This window comes from Astatotilapia calliptera, chromosome 18, assembly GCF_964374335.1.
Source record: "Astatotilapia calliptera chromosome 18, fAstCal68.1, whole genome shotgun sequence".
In the NCBI taxonomy this organism is placed as follows: domain Eukaryota; kingdom Metazoa; phylum Chordata; class Actinopteri; order Cichliformes; family Cichlidae; genus Astatotilapia; species Astatotilapia calliptera.
Genome location: NC_137439.1, coordinates 22,351,894 through 22,371,623, shown reverse-complemented (window position 1 = coordinate 22,371,623; position 19,730 = coordinate 22,351,894). Strand labels below are relative to the sequence as shown.

The 19,730-nt window shown below is 42.3% G+C and overlaps 2 protein-coding genes across 3 annotated transcripts; both read left to right on the top strand.

Moving 5' to 3' along the window:
* Nucleotides 1–116: 116 nt before the first annotated feature.
* Nucleotides 117–6,639, top strand: armc6 (armadillo repeat containing 6). Its single transcript, XM_026148892.2, has 8 exons — nucleotides 117–274; nucleotides 522–663; nucleotides 3,182–3,267; nucleotides 3,354–3,915; nucleotides 4,026–4,171; nucleotides 4,253–4,384; nucleotides 4,528–4,665; nucleotides 4,755–6,639. The coding sequence occupies exons 2-8, from the start codon at nucleotides 543–545 to the stop codon at nucleotides 4,965–4,967; spliced, it is 1,398 nt and encodes a 465-aa protein (XP_026004677.1). The 5' UTR covers nucleotides 117–274; nucleotides 522–542; the 3' UTR covers nucleotides 4,968–6,639.
* Nucleotides 6,640–6,823: 184 nt separating this feature from the next.
* On the top strand, nucleotides 6,824–16,217 carry slc25a42 (solute carrier family 25 member 42). 2 transcript variants are annotated; one of them, XM_080293358.1, is made up of 9 exons: nucleotides 6,824–7,197; nucleotides 8,771–8,977; nucleotides 9,482–9,648; nucleotides 10,498–10,609; nucleotides 10,915–10,940; nucleotides 11,102–11,268; nucleotides 11,367–11,483; nucleotides 12,046–12,197; nucleotides 12,311–16,217. In XM_080293358.1, the coding sequence occupies exons 3-9, from the start codon at nucleotides 9,568–9,570 to the stop codon at nucleotides 12,634–12,636; spliced, it is 981 nt and encodes a 326-aa protein (XP_080149484.1). In that variant the 5' UTR covers nucleotides 6,824–7,197; nucleotides 8,771–8,977; nucleotides 9,482–9,567; the 3' UTR covers nucleotides 12,637–16,217. The 2 variants fall into 2 exon arrangements, with proteins under 2 accessions (XP_080149484.1, XP_026004678.2); XM_026148893.2 differs by lacking the exon at nucleotides 8,771–8,977.
* Nucleotides 16,218–19,730: the final 3,513 nt, after the last annotated feature.

Here is a 19,730-nt window from a genome sequence, read left to right as displayed (position 1 = left end):
AATCACATATAAATAATATGAATAATTTACTGCCATCTTCTCAAGATATAATGTAGTAATTGTAAAATTTGTGAGAGGAACCTATGCTTTTCAGACTATGTTCGAGAAGAGCAAAAATTTGTGTGGGACATTTGGAGAAATTTGCTATTCACGTACATTTTTCCGCAGAACTTCTCTTCTCTGTGAATAGTACCAAACAGTCGACAGCGAAAACTGCGTTACTGTGATCGCTTCATTCATAATACCGGAGAAAGCATCCTCTTTCAGGGCGGAGGTAATATCCAAAGCATTTGACTGAATTACTTTTAATCGGCTGATATAAAATAACAATGAAAACAACGAGAAATACCACAGTAAGGGTCTTATTTAACGATTGCCCTGGAAACTTCACCGGCTACAGTAACAGGGAATGGAGCTCATGTGCTTTAGCCAACAATAGCTGTCGGTATTAGCTACCTTAGTGGAGACTGAATCCGCCCAACACTGCTGAGGTTTCACTTCGTTGTTGCATTTAATTTCAGAGTTGAAGATAACGAGGCAAAATGGCCAAACGGAGAATCACACAGGAGACCTTTGATGCTGCTGTCAGGGAAAACATGGAGGAGTTTGAGATGGACCCAGACGAGGCTTTGAGGGAGGCTGTGGAGCAGTTTGAGTCTCAAGGTAAATGTCACAGTTGGTTAATGTACACTGACTGTTACACACTTTGTCAGGGTGACACCGTGTCGGTTAAGATTGATATAAACTTCAGGCCGAATGACAAGGTAAGAGTTGCATGTCTATTGAAATTAAGTCACTGATGGTCAAGCTGCAGAAGACTGGAGCCATGAGCATGTGCAGTGCTCAGGAGGAAGACCACAGAAAAGGTTGTAGTGTAGATGAATGTAGTGAACGAGAATACACAGAAGGTTGGTGTGACGGAGAAGGATGCCAGTGATAGGGTGAGATGGAGGCAGACAATGCCCTGTGGCAACGGCTAAAGAGAGCAGCCAAAAGAAGAGGAGGAGGAGGAAGAAGATGTAAAGTGCTCATGAAACATGTGTCCTTTATTTTTTTGGTTCTGTCACATTTTATTTTGTTTTATGTTAAAATTTCTTTACTTTAAAGTTTTGCCTTATATTCTAACATCTGTAACATGTCATGTTATCTGTATGCATGCAGATGTTAGCCAAGATCAGGAATGTCAAACTCATTGTACATTGCAGGCCGCATACAGCCCACTTTGATCTTAAGTGTGCTGGACCATTGATACAGCTTTTTCTATTATTTTCACTACACATTTGATTCTGGGCCCTGGACTTAATGTTTGACAACTCTAGCCTTGATCCTTCATTTAATGGGAAGGTGAACTTACTATGCTGATAGACAGATTCCCTGTTTACTGCACTGTGCACTGCGAATTTTTAGTCTGTTTGAAAAAATCCAAAGTAAAAATGTTTCAGTTTTTCCACATCAGCAGCATTAGAAACGGTCCAGATCATAAAACTCTGATTTTTGATCGGCCAAATCTAGATTAATCTCTGTTTTTGATTTGTGTAACCATTCTTTTACCTCTTTCACTGTGGTTTTATGATTAGTTCAGTTTGTCTGTTTGGTCACTGTATTACTCAAAACTTATGAAAGGATTGGCATGAAACTTTTTAGGAGAGGTGGAGCTTGGCCTAAAATTAAAGTGATTAAATTTTGGATTCGATTTGCATTGTGAGAGCAAAACTGAACATTTTGCAACATGTCTGTACAAGTACACTGTTACATCCCCACAAATAAGGTCTAGGGGTAGGTGTGGGGGAGCAGTAACAAATAGAACTGAAAGGCAGAAAAGGAAGCCAGTTCATGCATGGTGTGTAGGGGCTTTTCAGCAAAGGTATGCAGTCTTAAACTGGTCTTGCTTTATTTGTGTGCTTGTAAAAAAGAAGCAACATCCCTTTGTCTTTTTCCTTTTCAGTCTGTTCAAGTTTCATTCTCATGAATATGTCTTTGTAGCTGGTTCTCCTCAGTAACAGAGAGGGAAAACTGTACACAGACACACAGAGCACACACACAGACTTCTTTATTATCAAGCACAAAAGAAAAACGTTTGCTCAACCAGCTGCCCAGATTCAGAGCATTATTGTTTCTGTGCTTTGCTCTGTTCTCTCGTCCTCTAGCACCCCTGCACTTACCATGTAGGGAAAGAGAGTATTTAGCAAATGCAAGTGTGCCATGCATTCAACCATCCCATCCCTTTCCCTCTTACAGCCAAGCTACAAACTATATCCCACTGCCACAATCCTCAATAAAGTAGCAAACTCTTCATAACTGGATCAGTTGGCTTCTTTTCTCTTCAGACTTTAATCAGCTATAATTTACTTTTACTGCTGCTGTCCCTCCTGTCCCCACAGTGACCCTCTCCATTTGCTTCTGCCATCTATCTGTCCGTTGCTCCATCCATCTATCTGTCCCCCTGGGCTGGAACCTATCCCAGCTTACCATAGTGCGGGAGGCAGGGTACATGCTGGACAGGTCGCCAGTCTGTTTCAGGAGTAACACAGAGAGAGAGACAACTATTCATCCTCACATTAACACATATGACACATTTAGAATCACCAATTAATCCAACCCCACTAACTCCACGCCTTTGGACTGTGGGAGGAAGTTGGAGCACACACAGAGTTTAACTTTCCTTATTTTTTTAAAGATAATGACAGATTAACTTTATGAATTGACTTATTTCTCAATCAAATGTGCACAAAGCACTGATACAAAGCTTCTTTTCTTTTTCTTTTTTTTTTACAAACAAATCTTCATATATAGATCCCGTGGCTGAGGTTTGCTGCTTCTAACAGAAGCTACAGTAAAGACATTTTGGGAATGTTGGGAAAGCAATAAGTACTAAAAAGTAATTTATTCCTTGTCCTTACTTTAATCAGCTTGAAGCCTCTGTCTTGAATAACAATTAACACATAAGGTTAGTCCACTTCTCGCCCAGCGAGACCTGTGAAAGGCTCCAGGCCCGTCAAATATGAAGAAGAGAGTGCACTGACACTCTGATAATTACAATAGCTTTTTTTTGTTGTTACTGCCACTTCTGAGATGTTAAAATGGTCAATAAAGAAGTTATGTTGCCCTTTGGAGCTTTTTTTTGTGAACTTCATGTTGTGCTGTGAGTCAGCATTAAATCTAATCGTATGTGTTCATGCAGGTGTGGACCTCAGTTGCATAGTGAAAGCTGTCCCAACATTATCATCGGCTGACAGTCAAGAAGAGCAGACACACGAGGTCCTACAGGTGAGTCTTGATCTGTTTTACTGAAAAGAGAATGCTTATTCCAAAGTTTTATCTATATTAAAAATGTTTTTTTTTAATCATTTCAGGCGTTGGAGTCCCTCCGAATTGGAAGAGACTCTGCTGGTGTGACAGCAGACCTAAAAAACTTCACTGAGCAGTGCTCACTGGGATTCGCCCAGCGGTACCTCGCTGCCCAGAAAGACGCCTACCCCGTCATCCTGTCCTACTGCAAAAAGAGCACGGAGGAGCAGGGAGCAGCATTAGCTGCGCTGTCTGCTCTGGCCGCGCTGACGGATGGACAGCCAGACTTGCTGGATGCAGAGGGCCGGCAGTTCCTATTGGATGTCCTTAAGAAGTACCAGGCAGAGTCTTCTGTTACACGGGTCGCCATCAGTGCCGTGCGGCACTGCTGTTTAAAGCACGAACAGAACAGGCAGGATTTTGTTAAAGGCGGCGTCCTGCCGCTGCTCACTGTTGCCATCACACAGCACGGTGAATGTGCGGAGATGGTTAAGGAGGCCTGCGCAACTCTCCGAGTCATGACCTTTGATGATGACGTGCGGGTTACGTTTGGGCACGCTCATGAACACGCCAAGAGTATTGTTCTTGAACACAGCGGACTGAAGGTGTTGATTGAGGCTGCCAAAGGTAAGGCCAGCTGATCATATCAATATAGATTTAGCTTCTGCGCTTTCTAGTCGCTTTGTATTTGCTGGTACACTTAAATAATTTTGATTTCTTGGATATCTTCCATGCAGCTCACCTTGGCAACACTTCTGTTTTGAGTGAGCTGTGTGCGACTTTATCCCGTCTGGCTGTACGGAATGAGTTCTGTCAAGACATCTGTGATATGGGTGGATTAAAACTCATGATGACTTTGCTCGCAGACAGCTATGAGTCAGCGGTAACGTACAAGAAGCAAAGATCGTGATGAGGATAGAGTCCAGGTTTGTTTTTTTTCGCTGAAGTGTTTGTCTTCCCGCAGGAGCTGGTTCGGCAGGTTCTTAGCGCGATCCGAGCCATAGCAGGAAATGATGACGTGAAAGACGCTGTTGTTAATGCTGGTGGAGTTCAGCTCATTGTCATCGCCATGAACAGGCACATGAGCAACTCTGCTGTGAGTGTCACTGTTGTACCTACATGTTAAATCATGCTAAATTGGTCTATGTGCATTGAAACAAACAAACACACAAATGAGGGATACACTGACTGAAAGAATCCTCTAAGATGTTCTAAGATTGTGCTCACTTTCTGCCATAGGTGTGCGAGCAGGCTTGTGCATGCCTCTCTGTCCTTGCTCTACGTAAACCCAACAACTGCACGGCCATCATGGAGAATGGAGGTGCCTTGGCTGCCCTGCAGGCTATGAAGACTCATACCGATGTGGTGAACGTGCAGGTAAGATCATGTCGTCAGTGAACAATATGCTCCCTGGGATCTGGAGTCTTTGTGACTGTGATTCACGTTTGGTGTTCTGCTCTTTACAGAAACAAGGGTGTATGGTGCTCAGAAATCTGGTCGCACGAATGCGTAACTTCAGCCAGCCAATCTTGGAGATGGGAGCAGAAGCGCTGATAGCCCAGGCGCTGCAGAACCATCAAGACTGCGGTGATGTAGGCAAAGCGGCCCTGAGAGATCTGGGATGTCAGGTGGAGCTTCGGGAGCTGTGGACCGGCAAACATGGCAGCCTTACCAACTGAAAGTGGAGCACAGCACCACTGCAGAAGGTTCGCAAGGAATGTTCAACACACCTTGCAGGGATGGGGTGGGGGTTTAATAGCAGACATTCAGTCCCGCCCACTGTGATTTCATTTCCCGGCAGAGGTTTAGGTGAGGCTTAACCATCAACTGCCATTGCATGCAGCCACATGATGAAGGAGAGACGCTGGTGATGTCAGTCTTCCTTCCATATTCGTATGAAAAAATAAAATAGCTTGTTAGTTAGCCACTTAACCACTAAAGTACAACAATCAATAGCCATAGACAGTATAAAAGATGGCTGTCGCTACCGTGATGTCACTCAGTGATTTGTGAAGCCCTGTTTTGATGCCTCAAGCTGAGAGTTTTTGCCATACCATCTTGATGTTTTGAAATCAGACGTGATGAGTGAGGGAGGGAACTGTGACAGCACGTGCTTACTGGCAATCAATCACAGTTGTTTAGCTAATGAGATTATCTTGAATAATCTTCGTTTCTGACACTTAAGATGACCAAAATTTACAAAATAGACTGAGTTTTTATTCAGTATGTCCTAAAATATGTGACAGAGCCCATAAAATCATCGGTTTATGGTTTACAAAAGTCAAGATTGTTGTTCTTTTTCCCTTTTCGACTTCTATAGGACTATGGGATAGTATTTTTGTAGGCACAGATGATGCCTTATGGTGTCCATTAAAATTAATCCAGGTTTAAGATACCATGTTTGATACTTTGTTAGTAGTACTGATAGCCAGTAGCCTAGCTAGCTGAAGTAAGACAAAAAACATTTGAAAGCATATGAAGAAAAGCTTTCAGCTTTAGTTTCACATCTGGTTGAAAACATGTGGTCATTAAATGCATGAAGAGGGACAAAGAAGGGTGTGCTTTAGGGTGTGGCAGGCTTGTAAATGAGAAAGTGCCCTGACCCTTGTTATCTCAGTGAGTCCACCCCTCTCTTGTCTTGTCAGGTTTGAAAATACAAAGATAGTGAGACTCGAGGCTTCAAGATGATTTTTTTTAACCAGCAATTTAATTTGCTGTATTTCAACAAAAAGTTACAACAACCTGTGGCCCTAGGGTTTTCTTTGAGGTCTGTAAACACAGCAGATGTAAATGGGTTTAATCTTACCCACAATCTATCCCTGTTTTAGTGGTAGCCCAGCTAAAATCTGCCCACATTTCACATTTGAACCAACAACATTGGCCCTGTTCTACTTGCCACAAACACTTAAATATGTCTCCCTGAGTGCAATTTTGGCTAAAATGTAATCCTGTCATGTTTATATCTAACATATAAACATAGTAGAAGCAAATACTCTCTTAGTGAGGCATATTTGCACAGTACATTTGCTGAAAAGCATTTCAGCCAGTGTGAATCAACACACGACCAGTCACGATGCTTTTGCAAGAATCGAAAGTGTTTTCCAGTATAAATAAGTACAAAAAGGCCTTTGTAGTGCTGTTGTATGCGTTTTTATTATTTATGTAAAACTTTTTTTTTAAGTGTTTTTGTAAAATGTTGTATGAGTGCATTTGCTGCTATGCAACTGCTCTGTAAGTGGTGACTTATTTCCTGTGTTGGCAGGGCCAAATTGTACATGTTTTGAATGCCTTACACATGCTTTACTTTTAGTTTGTAAATTTGTCATTAAAGTTTAACACAGTATGATACCATCTTCTGTTATCTAGCTGTGTGTGATAGTAACAGACCCTGTATCTCTAGCAAGAAACTGCAGGAGGCCCACTGCCTGCTAAGTGGCTCTCCTACTCACGCCCCTCTAACTGACCTATCCAAGCGTGCCGCACCTCACTGAGACTTCATTTCCCACAATGCACCTGCGCTCGTCCTTGTCAAACCTCACTGTGGTCATTGCGAACCGCCTCGCCTGGCTGACAGGAGTAGTAACGGCAGAGCCCACAATGGAGGAAGCCTGTCACTTAGAGTCACTGCAGCTCTAGAGCATGTGAGAAACGTATTTTAAAAGGCACCTTCAACATTAGGACACATTTCCAGTCAAGACATTAGCTCATGGTTAACATTTGCAGTACGCTGTTACCGAGAAAATAGACGCGAGTTAAACGGCGGGCTAACGGCTAGCTTACCTTACTTAACCTGGTATTTGGCTAACTTAGAAATAACTCCTGAAGAAACTGCTAACGGCTGGAAATAACGCGCCAGTAGAGGGGATATCAAAACGTGACAGCTCTTGATGCCGGTGTCGGCTTTATAAGGTAAGCAATGTGTTTGTGTAAGCAGTGACAGGTCGCTGCTTCAGAGGGTGGCTGTGTTTTGTTTGCGGGCATGTGTCGACAGGTTTGGAGCAGCGGGCAGAAACAGAAAGGCGAGGCATGGTGATCGTTTAATGAATAAGTGTCCACTTCTACTGCAGTAATGTTGACTTGTAACCATGCTTTGGTTTACAGTTTAATAAATGCCGAGGCAAATGGCAACATATGGGACACGGCGCTGTTACAAAACTGATGTATTAAGGAGGCAGGCAACATGAGCAGCTCATGATGTTGATGATCCACTTCTCTCCAGCAACACTACACTCTTACATTTGCTGATTATTCAGATAATCCGCAGATAATTGTGATGCCTTTTGAGTATTTATGCTTATGTATTTTCTGTTTCCCACAGCTAGCATGTGGTCATATTTTGCTCTCAACTTTTTCCACTTAGACTTCCAATAATTTTCATGGACTTATTCTTGATAAATACAGCACAAAATTAAACCCACGCTTTACCCATAAGTATTAAGTTGCCTTTTTTGACTCCCTTATTCTTGATAATACACTTTCTATAAAATCTCCACTGCTGCATGTGTATAGCATGGGAATGCTGTCCTGTATTACAGAGTAATGAAGCCTAAGGCACACAAATTAGACATAGCAGGACAGAAACAAGTGAGGAATAAGGAACTGTAAGATGATATGCATGGGGAAAGAAGCTTTAGGGAGGGGTGTGAGATGGCCTGAGATTTGGGATGGTGGCTGCTGTGAAAAGGTGGGTACAAGGCCTGTTGCACTGCTGCCAGTATTTGCTGCCTCTGACCCAACTTTTGAGCCAACCCTCCGTTTACAGTTTCACTGTTGTCTCTCGCCAGCCTCTCACTGCTTCTTCTTGAACTCTGGTGTTTCTAAGGGCTGTTTTGTTAATGTTTTAACAAATATTCAGCATCCACAAATCCTGTACTGAGCCTGTATGTATATCAAAAACTAAGTGACCCATATTCTCTGTAATAATATAAATCTGAAAGGGCAGATCATCACTTAATCATACCAGTGCCAGTATTAGTTTGTTGGCAAAACTGTAAACAAGAAAAACTTTTAGGGCAAGTCAGCTGTTCATCATGCTTGAAGAATTATACAGCAGAAAATGAATGTTACACAACAGATAAACATTAGTCATAGTCATAAGCAGATTTGATCTTATACTGATGAAGTATCCGTGTGTCCCATGATGACAAAAAACAAACAAAAAACACAAATAAGTAAAATTCTTCACATGAAAACCCAAAGAAAAAGAGTTGCTGATCATTTTCATTCTTTCTTCTGAATGTGTGAAACTTGTAGATCTTGTGTAGACTGGATGTGAATTACTAATTTGCATCTTGTTGTTGGTGTTCCTTCAGCTCAGGTTTAGATATTTGATAGCTTTGGACTTGATAAAGCAGAGTGGATGGGTTGAACATTACATGAATATGTGATCTATGTGGTGAAGTGATTAGTTCTTTAAAGCCATGCAAATACCTCTATTGTTAAAATCAGTGAGTTCACTCTAAATAATGTTTGTCTTCTAAAGGTCAACTTGTCTTTATCGATGAGATCTGGAGGATTGTCCTGAATGTTCAAAGTTGTGGTTACACTGCAAACTTGTTTCCAGCAAGGGAGAGGATTCAGGAGTGCTTGTGTCACTCAGACACCTTTCACCTACAAGTCCTCTGTCCTTCAGGAGTGATCTATTGTGCCTCCACTTAGCTGCAGTTTTCATGAGGGCAGGTGGTTCAGAGTAAGTGGGCTATTCTTGAGGTAGTTATTCACATCGGTGTGTATTGTATTTCTAGTTTATTGTGTACAGATAAACATCTTGTTTCTCAACTCATGTTGTAAGCATATAAGAAAGAGGGCGGTTAAGTAGAATAGATTTGAGACCAGACTTTGATTCTGTGGTACTTGTTATGATTCATTGAGGCCATAAATAATCATGCAGTCTAATTAGAGCACTGGTTATCAAACTGTGGCGGGTGGACAATCAGGTAAAAGGACATAAGAATATTTTAGAGAAAATAAACAAAGAGTGGATGACAGTGCTGACGTCATATTCTTTTTGTTCTGATTCATTAAAAGTTGTGTAATGTGGAGTATGAACATTTTTTCTGAGGTGAGGCATACCAGGAAAAAGGGTTTTCAAACAACTTCCTTGCTGTAACAGGAAAATCTGTTTAAAAATACTTAGACTGACATGAAACTTAACTGTGTTTGTTTTTCCTCTTTTTTTCCTTCTTCCCTGTAGCTTCTAGCCTCCTGTACTCCCCACCAGCATCACCGCTGCCACCAGCGGTTCAATTCATGAGCGTGCTTGGTTCATAATCCTCGGGGATGGGGAGTGGAGTCCAGGAACAACGGGCATCACTCACACAGGGTGAAGTGCTCCCACTGGCTTCCTCCAGTCAGTCAGAGGTGAGCACATTTATACAGGATCAGGGTAATCATACAGCTCAGGTTTGTTAATAAATTTTATTTAATTGTGACTAATTGTGTTTAGAGGAAAAAAAGTCATTATTGTGTTAATGTTGACATTCCAGGGGGTTGTACAATTATTTCTGGAGTCAGCCATTTTTGTCACCCCCAACGGATTCTGGCAGATAGCTGCCCCTTCCTGAGTCCAGTTCTGCCGGAGGTTTCTTCCTGTTAAAATGAAGTTTTTCCTTCACACTGTTACCAGGTTTTTGCAGTTAGGGGGTCGTTTAATTGTTGGGGTTTTATCTGCGTTATTGTAGGGACTTTATCTTACTAACTGAACTATTAAATTGAATAGTTAGACAGTTTAGCTAGATATATTTATTTGCATGCATGCATTTCTAAAATTGTGTATGTGTGTAATGGATATATAAATATGCCTTATGTTATCATACAGTTATGTTTAAATGGGTTTACTCACATGATTATTCATTCCCCCACAGTTGTCCCATCACTTCTGTGATTGCATCCTATCAAGTCATATGTTATTTGCAGAATATAGTGGCATTGTAACACTATTTTAGTACTGTACTGTGCACTAGAGACCCCTCATTCTGTTAGCTGAAAATGAAATTCATGAACTGAGCAGGTCTTTGGAGCTTCATGACCCCTCTGTTTCATTTAACCACATCTGCTTCTATTTGGGAGGTTTTGTTAGCTGGTTAGTTATTTGTCAACTGTTATCCTGATGTAACCCCTGCTTACTGATCAACACTATAGCAAACACAACAATTTGCAAATGTACAGTGTCTCTGTTTGAACCTAAAATGTGATTATTTGTCTTTGCAGGGGATGAAACAGACTCGGTCTGTTATCAACTCGCTCTTTTCGGGGGCTTTAGCAGGAGCTGTAGCCAAGACAGCTGTCGCCCCATTGGACAGAACTAAAATCATCTTCCAAGGCAAGCTGGCTGCTCTGCTAATTTACAACAGTGACCTGAATAAAGGACATATGTGATTACATCTTGTTGGGACTAGTGTGGAAATACCTAAAAAATCATATTATTGATATTACTTAAAAAGTGACTGGACTTGTGAGAAACACTGCAGATTTTTTAAAGAATCTCTATTTTTAACATCTTTGATTTTATTTTCTGTTTATGCCATTTGTATGTGTACAGCACTTTGTGAACCCTGGTTTATTTTAAAGTGCTTTACAAATAAGGGTGGTATGGTTTTTATATTGTTTATGTATTTTGTTTTTCAGTGTCTTCTGCAAGATTCTCTGCCAAGGTATGTTTGAGCATGCTTCCTATTTATAAGCGTTTTTTTTGTTGTTTGTTTGTTTTTTTAGTTTTTATTTAGCAGAAATAAAACTGGGTACACATATTTGTGCATCATGTTAATTTCGTGTTAATGTGAGCAAGTATATCTTTGTGCACACTGAATTAAAGGAAGCTTACAGGTTGATCTACCGCACCTACCTGATGGAGGGCTTCTTCAGTTTGTGGAGGGGAAACTCTGCCACCATGGTGCGAGTCATCCCGTACGCTGCCATCCAGTTTTGCGCACACGAGCAGTACAAGGGCCTGCTGGGAGGCTACTATGGCTTTCAGGGAAAGTACGTATTTGTGTTTTGCTTGTTTATGAAATGTTTTCTTATGTAAAGACATAAAAGGGCTGAAGTGCTGACGGGTTTTTTCCTTTTTTTGGTTGCAGTGCCCTACCTCCAGTCCCAAGGTTGCTGGCTGGGTCCATGGCTGGTACCACTGCCGCCATGATGACATATCCTCTTGATATGGTGCGTGCGAGGATGGCTGTAACGCCAAAGGAAATGTAAGCCAACTTTGAAGTTATTATAAATTGTCTTCTGGGCATAGTTGGGGAGTTTGTTAATAGCATCAGCAAAACAATCCAAGGGTCATGAAACATGGTTAATGTTTAGGGTAGTTATACATACACTCACTTTGCCACTACATTAGGTACACCTTGCTTGTACTGGGCTAGACCTCCTTTTGTCTTCAGAGCTGTGTAATTGTGTTTTAAATCAATTTCTTGAGTCATTTATAGATTTTTATGTGTCACTATGTCACTTTAGACAAATTCATCACTAAAAACCTGAAATGTTGTTCATTTGTTTTGAGAATAAACATAGTTGGTCGTGCAACCATAATGCAGAAGATATTACTACAGCACATTTTCACATCTTCACTGTATAGTCAGCTGGGGTATTGTGTGATCCTATTTAGCCTCTAATGGACTTTAACTGCACACTTGTGCAGACTGAGTCAACTTCTATGATCTAAGATGTAAAGTACATTTTTTTTTCTTTTCTTCTGAATTTCTCATCCATCTTTTACTAAAACACATTTATATTTTTAATATTTTTCTGTTTTAGGTACAGTAACATTCTGCATGTGTTTGTGCGGATCTCTCGAGAAGAGGGCATGAAAACACTGTATCGAGGCTTTACTCCCACCATACTGGGTGTTGCCCCCTATGCTGGCCTCAGCTTCTTTACCTATGAGACACTGAAGAAGTTGCATGCAGGTATTCAACAGCCACATGTTTATCTGTATTGATCTAGCCCTGTTCCTTTCCTTCTGTGCACAGCTGCTGTTCATGTACAGTACTTAAACCTCACATGTTTCTCTTCCACGCAGAGCACAGCGGCCGCCAGCAGCCCTACTCATACGAACGCCTGGCTTTTGGAGCCTGTGCAGGTCTCATCGGCCAGTCTGCGTCTTACCCTCTGGATGTAGTACGGCGGCGGATGCAGACTGCGGGTGTCACAGGTCACACGTACCGCACCATCCTGGGGACCATGAGGGAGATTGTGTCCGAGGAAGGGGTTATCCGCGGACTCTACAAAGGTCTCAGTATGAACTGGGTTAAAGGACCTATTGCAGTGGGGATTAGCTTCACCACCTTTGACCTCACTCAGATTCTCTTGAAGAAGCTTCATCAAATGGGTTATACTTCTCCATAATAATGACAAAGAGAGTTGAAAATGGGGGTAGAGGGTTGAGTAGATCCCTGTAAGCCCACTCTGGTGAGACAGAAGAGGAAGCAAGAGTGAAAAATGGGTATTGCTGGTTAAAAGCAAATAGCACAGTGGCTCAGGATGCGTGGGTAATAAAAATTTATTCTCTCGCTTTGTCTGTGTGTAACAGAGGTAAGTTGGATAGTACGCCTTGTTATCATGTACATCTAAGTGCAATATCATCAATACGTTTGTGTGTACACATGAATTGTAATGTTCCTACCCTCTCAGTACATTTGTAATCCAGAGAGTTAAAAGGTACACACACACAGCTGCCATGTGTATCATTTTAAATCTTTTACTTTCCAGTGCAATGCTGGTTTCCACTCATTTCCCATGAGTTTTAAAAAATGCATTCATTTAATAAGAGTAAGATATGCCCTTGTTGAGATTTGTTTTGAGGAAATTTATTTTAAGAAAATGTACCAAAGGTTATGACGTTAGTTAATGCAAATTATATGCCATAAATGGTGTTGTAGTATGTTTAAGTGTGATAGCAGCTTTGTAACTGCTATCAAATGGTTTGATTTAGTTTGAGCTGAAATATTAAAAGCTCACAGTCTAGTGTTTTTTTCAGTGGCACTCCTGAAGATTGAATTCACAGTTTTATTAGTTGTTTAGTTGTGTTTTATGGTGGTGCCAACAAAAAAGAATTACCAGTGCCCATAGTGTTTTTTAGAAAGTTTTCGTCACATATCGATTGTTTTTCACTTTAATCATGTCATAGGCTTTAGATTCATATCTGAAGTATAAATACAGATACTACAGTTACTCCAGCTAAACTATTGGGGCCTTTTCACTGCTGGAACCACTTCCCCTAAGAACTAGGAACATTTGGGAGGCTGTTTTGGATGTTTGTTTTTTCTTTCTAATAAGCTCTGAAACATCAATGGAAAAGAGAGTATTGTAGAAACACAGACAAGTAACAATATGAAGGAACCTTGTAGTTCTTTGGGAAAAAGTTCCTGGGACTCCAGCGTCTCAGTTTTAGTGGAAATATGCTTATTGGTTCTCAGCCCTAAGTAACGCACATCAAGTAGTTAGGTCATCCCCCAAATGTGAGATGTTACACACTGATATTTAGAAAGAACAGCTAAACATGTACACAGCCCTCTTTGTGACGTTTACAGTGTCTCATTGTTGCTGACACAGTCTGAGAGGTGTTGCTTTTACATATGTCATTTATCTGTGGTGGTGTTTTTAAAAAGTACAGTATATCAAGAGGCATTTTTATATCTTCACCCTCATATGTGTCGCTGATGTTGGACACACACAAAGTACACACATTACACAAATGTGTCTTCCATTTGCTGCCAGCGTGACAGCTGTGCAGTCTGTCTCTTCGCTGCCATTCCCGGCTGTTTTGTTTTTGAAAACATGACTTGACACTAGACTGTGACATGTCACTGGAATGACTTTAAATCTCCTGGTTAGGGAGGAGGACTCAGTGTAGAGCTTTTAGCAGTATTTGCTAACTTGACTGGAAATATGCAAACACATAGTGAAGAGATCATTTGAGTTCTGTTACAAAGATAATTTAGTTCTCAGTATTGTACTTTACCTCAGCACACAATCACGTGTTTTTCTAATCGTCACATATCAATTAGAAGTGTTAATGTAGAGTTGTGGCAGCAGATGGGACTTGGAGCTTGTTTGAATGATGCAGATGAACATTTTGACAGTACTGATGCAGGCTCATAGAAACTGAGCAGTGTCAATAGTTTCTATACTTGGACCTTACATACCAAGGCAGAATGGCTGAGCTGGGTGAGCAGATGAGTAGAGCCAAGCGGAGCAGAGGGCATGAGGTGTCATCTGTAACAGGAATAAGAAGCAAGGCTTGTGACTGAAACTCAGCAGTGAATTTGAAAGATTTATATTTTTAAATATGTACAATTGTTTAATTGATGGGCAGCACGGTGGTTAGCACTGTTGCCGCACAGCAAGAAGGTCCTGAGTTCAATTCCACCATCAGGCCTGGGGTCTTTCTGTGTGGAGTTTGCATGTTCTCCCCGTGTTTGTGTGGGTTCCCTCCGGGTTCCAGCTTCCTCCCACCGTCCAAAGACATGCAGCTTGTGGGGATAGGTTAATTGGATAATCCAAATTACCACTAGGTGTGAATGTGCGAGTGAATGTGAGTGCGAATGGTTGTCTGTCCCTATGTGTTGGCCCTGCGACAGACTGGCGACCTGTCCAGGGTGTACCCCGCCTTGCGCCCTATGACAGCTGGGATAGGCTCCAGCGCCCCCCGCGACCCTGAAAAGGATAAGCGGAAGCGAATGGATGGACGGATGTTTAATTGATGATTAAAAAATGGGAAGATTAATCACCAAAACGAGAAAACCTAATCTGACTGATGACAGTGCCCAAAGTAATATTCTGATCTTAGACCAGCAGATAACCTCACCAAATAATAATTAACAACATGAGAAATACTAATAGTTTAGAAAATAGCTTTTGAGATTTGGAAAATGTTTCAGTTTATTAAAATGCAATCACTTTAATTTTTTTTTAAATCTACTTGTTGGTTTATCCAGGGACAGATTCACTGCTAAAGCATAATGATAATTGTTCCATTGTTAGTGCCTACAAGACATCAGCGTACTCAGTGTGATATAGGTATTATTCTTTTTGGATAGTTTTAAACATGTTTTTCCAAAATAAAAGTAAAAGTAATGAGCACAGCTGGGATTGAAACCACAAACTTCTTTTTAAATAAATAAACACGTCAGAGGTGAAGTCTAAGTAAAGTAAGATCCACTTCTTCTTTTTTTTCTATTTTCCCATTTTGTGCAGATTTGTAATGCACGTCGTGATGTGATTACTGAATTTAGTACAGTAACTCGTTACATTACTGTGTTGCTGAACAATGTAACACACTGACAAATAGCTAAGCATAACAAATGTTAATGAAATCTGTTTATGTTTTTTATGTCTGAAAGAAAAAGAAAATATCAGCCTATATATCAAATTTTTAAATCAACAAATATCGGCATCGCTCTTAAAAATATCTGGGAGGGGAGGTTTTACAGGGAGTTTTACAATCCCTACACTCCTGTATCCTGCCTTCTCTGGAAATCATTTTCTCATTTTCTTTGTCTGCTCGTGGAAATTGTTTGTTGGAATTAATGTAGCGTTCAGGTGATCTCCTGAACATAACACAATATTTTGACTTTAGTTGACCTCTGTAAATGAGGAAGATTTGTGACATACAGCATCTCCAGTCCATATATCTGCTCCATCAGCTGTGGGCAGATGCATGTAAAGTGTTTTAATATCAGTTGTCTTTACTCCTTGCCTTAGGTAGCAGAAGAAAAGCTTAGATCAATGAGAATTTGGTCTGTAATTAGCACATATGAAAGTGTGCTTGGTTAAAAGAATACATTAAGTCAGTGGTTCTTAACCTGGGTTCGATCGAACCCTAGGGGTTCGGTGAGTCGGTCTCAGGGGTTCGGCAGAGCCTCCACCATGACATGCACGGCTCATTTTGTGCACCAATAAAAACATATCTATGTCTTGAATTTGAATTTTTTTTTTTTTTTTCACTAAAGAGGGGTTCAGTGAATGCGCATATGAAACTGGTGGGGTTCGGTACCTCCAACAAGGTTAAGAACCACTGCATTAAGTGAAACCTGAACGAAGGGTATTTCCTCACTCTAAGTGCCTAGCAAAGGATAGTAATATTTTTTACTACGACTGAGCTGCTTCTACTAACCTTTCTGGAGGTTTCTTCCATTTTCTAGCCTTGCTTCAGTCTGGATGTTCTCAGTAAGAAGAAGCAGATGCTCTGAAGTTTAGAAATTGTTAGTCCTCAGTGGCTGAATGTATTTCTTCAGGTTCAGTTTTGTATGTGAATTTTGTAAAGCTTAAACTGCCTTGGAGAGTAAATCACCATTGTTACGAACTTGTATGTCCGTGTGTTTGTTTGTGCAAGTGCTGTGTTTTTGTCTATGTTAATTTAGCTGTGCCAGGGCCCTGTTCCGATTGGTGCGTGGACTTACTGCCCCGGCGTGATTGGATCCAGCTGGAGGACCCGCCCATTAAAAGGAGGCTGGAGTGTTACAGCGGGAGAGGCCCTCGCGTTTCTCCTCATCACCCAGCAGTAGTCCTGTGGTAGCCGCTGGCTGCAGTATACGTGCGAAAGTTGTGGAAGTGGAGTGGGTAGGGGTGAGCTGCCATTTCTTTTGATCACCCGTTTTCTCCTGTTTTGAGTTAGTTAAGGAGGTCAGACTCTGTCTTTATTTTTGACTTTGTTTTGGTAAGGTCAGGGGTGCGGGATTTGTGTAGGTTTGTTTTGTTTATTGTTTTGGCCTTGGCTCACCCTGAAGTGTTGACACTCCCGTTTTTGTTCTCTTTATTCACCTTGTAAATAAATCACTTCACATCTAACGGATTTGTTGCGTGTGACTGCTTGGGTCTTGGGGAGGGAAGCGAGTGCCTCGCTCATGTTATGGCCTGGCCCTAGACGGGTCGTAACATGAATTGGGGGCTCGTCCTCTGCCTTTTTCTGTGGGTTTTTACGTGTGTTTGGTCTGTTGGCGGTTTTCTTGGGTGTGGGGGTGGTAGGTGTGTGGAATTATGGAGTTTTCTTTGGATGATTTTGTTACTTCGCCTTCGTGGGATAGAATTGTGAAGTGCAGGAAGGCGGATTTGCTTATCATTGCTAGTTGTTATGATATTCAAGTGTCCTATGGTGCCCGCAAAGCGGAGGTTAGGGACGCTTTGTGTGCAGAGCTGGTGGAGCGAGGCATCCTTCCTGCCCCGCAGGCAGCTGTAGAGCAGCCTGATGGCGGGGGTGTGAAGGTGGCTCCGGAGGCTGAGCCGGGGTCGGATGCCAAAGGGCCTGTTAACGTGCTACCAGCCGAGGCGGACTCTGATGCGGCTGAGGCGGGCTCTGACACAGCCGAGGCGGACCCTGATGCTGCTGGGGCGAAGCCTGTAGCAGCTGAGTCTGGTACGGCCGGGGAACCCCTGGCGGGGCGGTCTACGGAAGATCTCCGTTTGACCCTCCGTATTAGGGAGGTGGAAGCCCGTGCTAAAGAGCTTGAGGTACAAGCAATGCACCTCCGTGTCAGAGCTTTGGAGCTGGAGCGAAAACCCTCCACATCTGCCTCTAGTCATCCTAGTACGTCCACCGCGGTCCCGACAGGTTTTGACATCACCAAACACGTTAAACTGGTTCCCCCGTTTCGTGAGGCCGAAGTGGATTCCTATTTTAACGCTTTTGAGCGTATAGCGGCCGCGTTAAGTTGGCCGAAGGAATTTTGGCCGCTGCTGTTACAGTGCAAATTGGTTGGCAAAGCCCAGGAGGTGTGTACCAGTTTATCAATTGAAGATAGCCTGGATTATGACGTCATGAAGAAGACTGTGTTGCAGGCATATGAGCTCGTCCCAGAAGCCTACCGTCAAAAATTTAGGAAGTGTGAAAAAACCGCCAATCAGACATTTGTGGAGTTTGCCCGTGAAAAAAGTCGCCTGTTTGAACGATGGTTGCAGGCCAGTAAAGTAAAGGATCTCGAGGGGCTGAAAGAGCTTCTTTTGTTAGAGGAATTCAAAAAATGTTTGCCGGACCAAGTAGTTATTTATCTGAATGAGCAAAAGGTGACCTCACTTGCTAAAGCGGCAGTGATGGCTGATGAGTTTACTCTCACCCACAAAACTATATTTTCAGCCGCTGTCTCACAGAATATTAGGGTGGGACAGGAAAGGAAGATAAAGTCACCAAAGATAGGACTGAAAGATAGACAGGAGGATGGTGTTAATCGCGACTGTTTTTATTGTCGCGGACCCGGACATCTAATCGCTGCCTGTCCTGCGCTCCGGAGGAAAGAGCAGCGCAAAGGCTCTAGAAATCCAGCGGGCGTAGGTCTCATCAAAGTTGTCCCTTTGCCTAAATCGCATTCCACTCTCACCCGTGATTTGCACCATGTGGATGCAGAAATAGAGCCACGTTTTAAACCGTTCATCACGAAAGGCTTTGTTTCTGTGACGGGAGAAGAGGGGGACAAAGTGCCTGTTACTATTCTTCGGGACACAGGTGCGCATCAGTCGTTTATGTTGGATAGTGTACTACCATTGTCAGATAAAACTGCTTGTGATTCGGATGTATTGGTTTGGGGAATTAAGATGAGCGTTCTTCGGGCGCCGTTACACAAAGTCCATTTACATTCGCCCGTGAAAACGGGGCATGTCAAAGTTGCGGTGAGTTCCCAGTTGCCGATTAAAGGGGTTTCGTTTATTTTAGGAAATGACTTGGCTGGTGGGACAGTTTTCCCACCGCCTGAAGTGGTGGAAACGCCTATTTCTTCTGTCACTGAGGTTGCCGCCCCTTTGTTAAATGTGTTTCCTGTTTGTGCAATCACTCGTGCGCAGTCACGCAAATTTGATGACGTTATGGATGTTGCTGACACGTTTATGGCGACGCCAGACGGGAGAATATCTCCCAGCCGTGAGAGTGACAGAACAAAGAGCGATGTGATGAAACTGATGCCAGAGCTGGATGAGAAATTGAATAGGAATGCATTGATAACCGCTCAGCAGAATGACTCATCACTGGCTCCCTGTTTTCTATCTGCAGCTAAGAGTGCAGGAAGTGAATCTCCCACTTCTTATTTTTTGCACGATGGAGTTCTTATGAGGAGGTGGTCCTCTGACCGGTGTGGTTTGCCTGGTGCTACGCAGGTGGTGGTGCCGAAGCCACATCGAGGGCAGGTGCTTAGCTTAGCGCATGATGCCAGCATGGCTGGACATCTTGGGGTGAACAAAACATATCATCGGGTGTTGCGCAACTTCTTTTGGCCAGGGTTGAAAGCTGATGTGGTGGCATATTGCCGTACCTGTACCACATGTCAGATGGCGGGGAAACCTAACAGACCCGTTCCACCTGCTCCGTTACATCCTATTCCAGTAATAGGAGAGCCGTTTGAAAAAGTAATATTGGATTGTGTGGGTCCCCTGCCAAAAACCAAATCCGGACACCAATACATACTTACAATAATGTGTTCAGCAACAAGGTACCCAGAGGCAATTCCACTACGCAC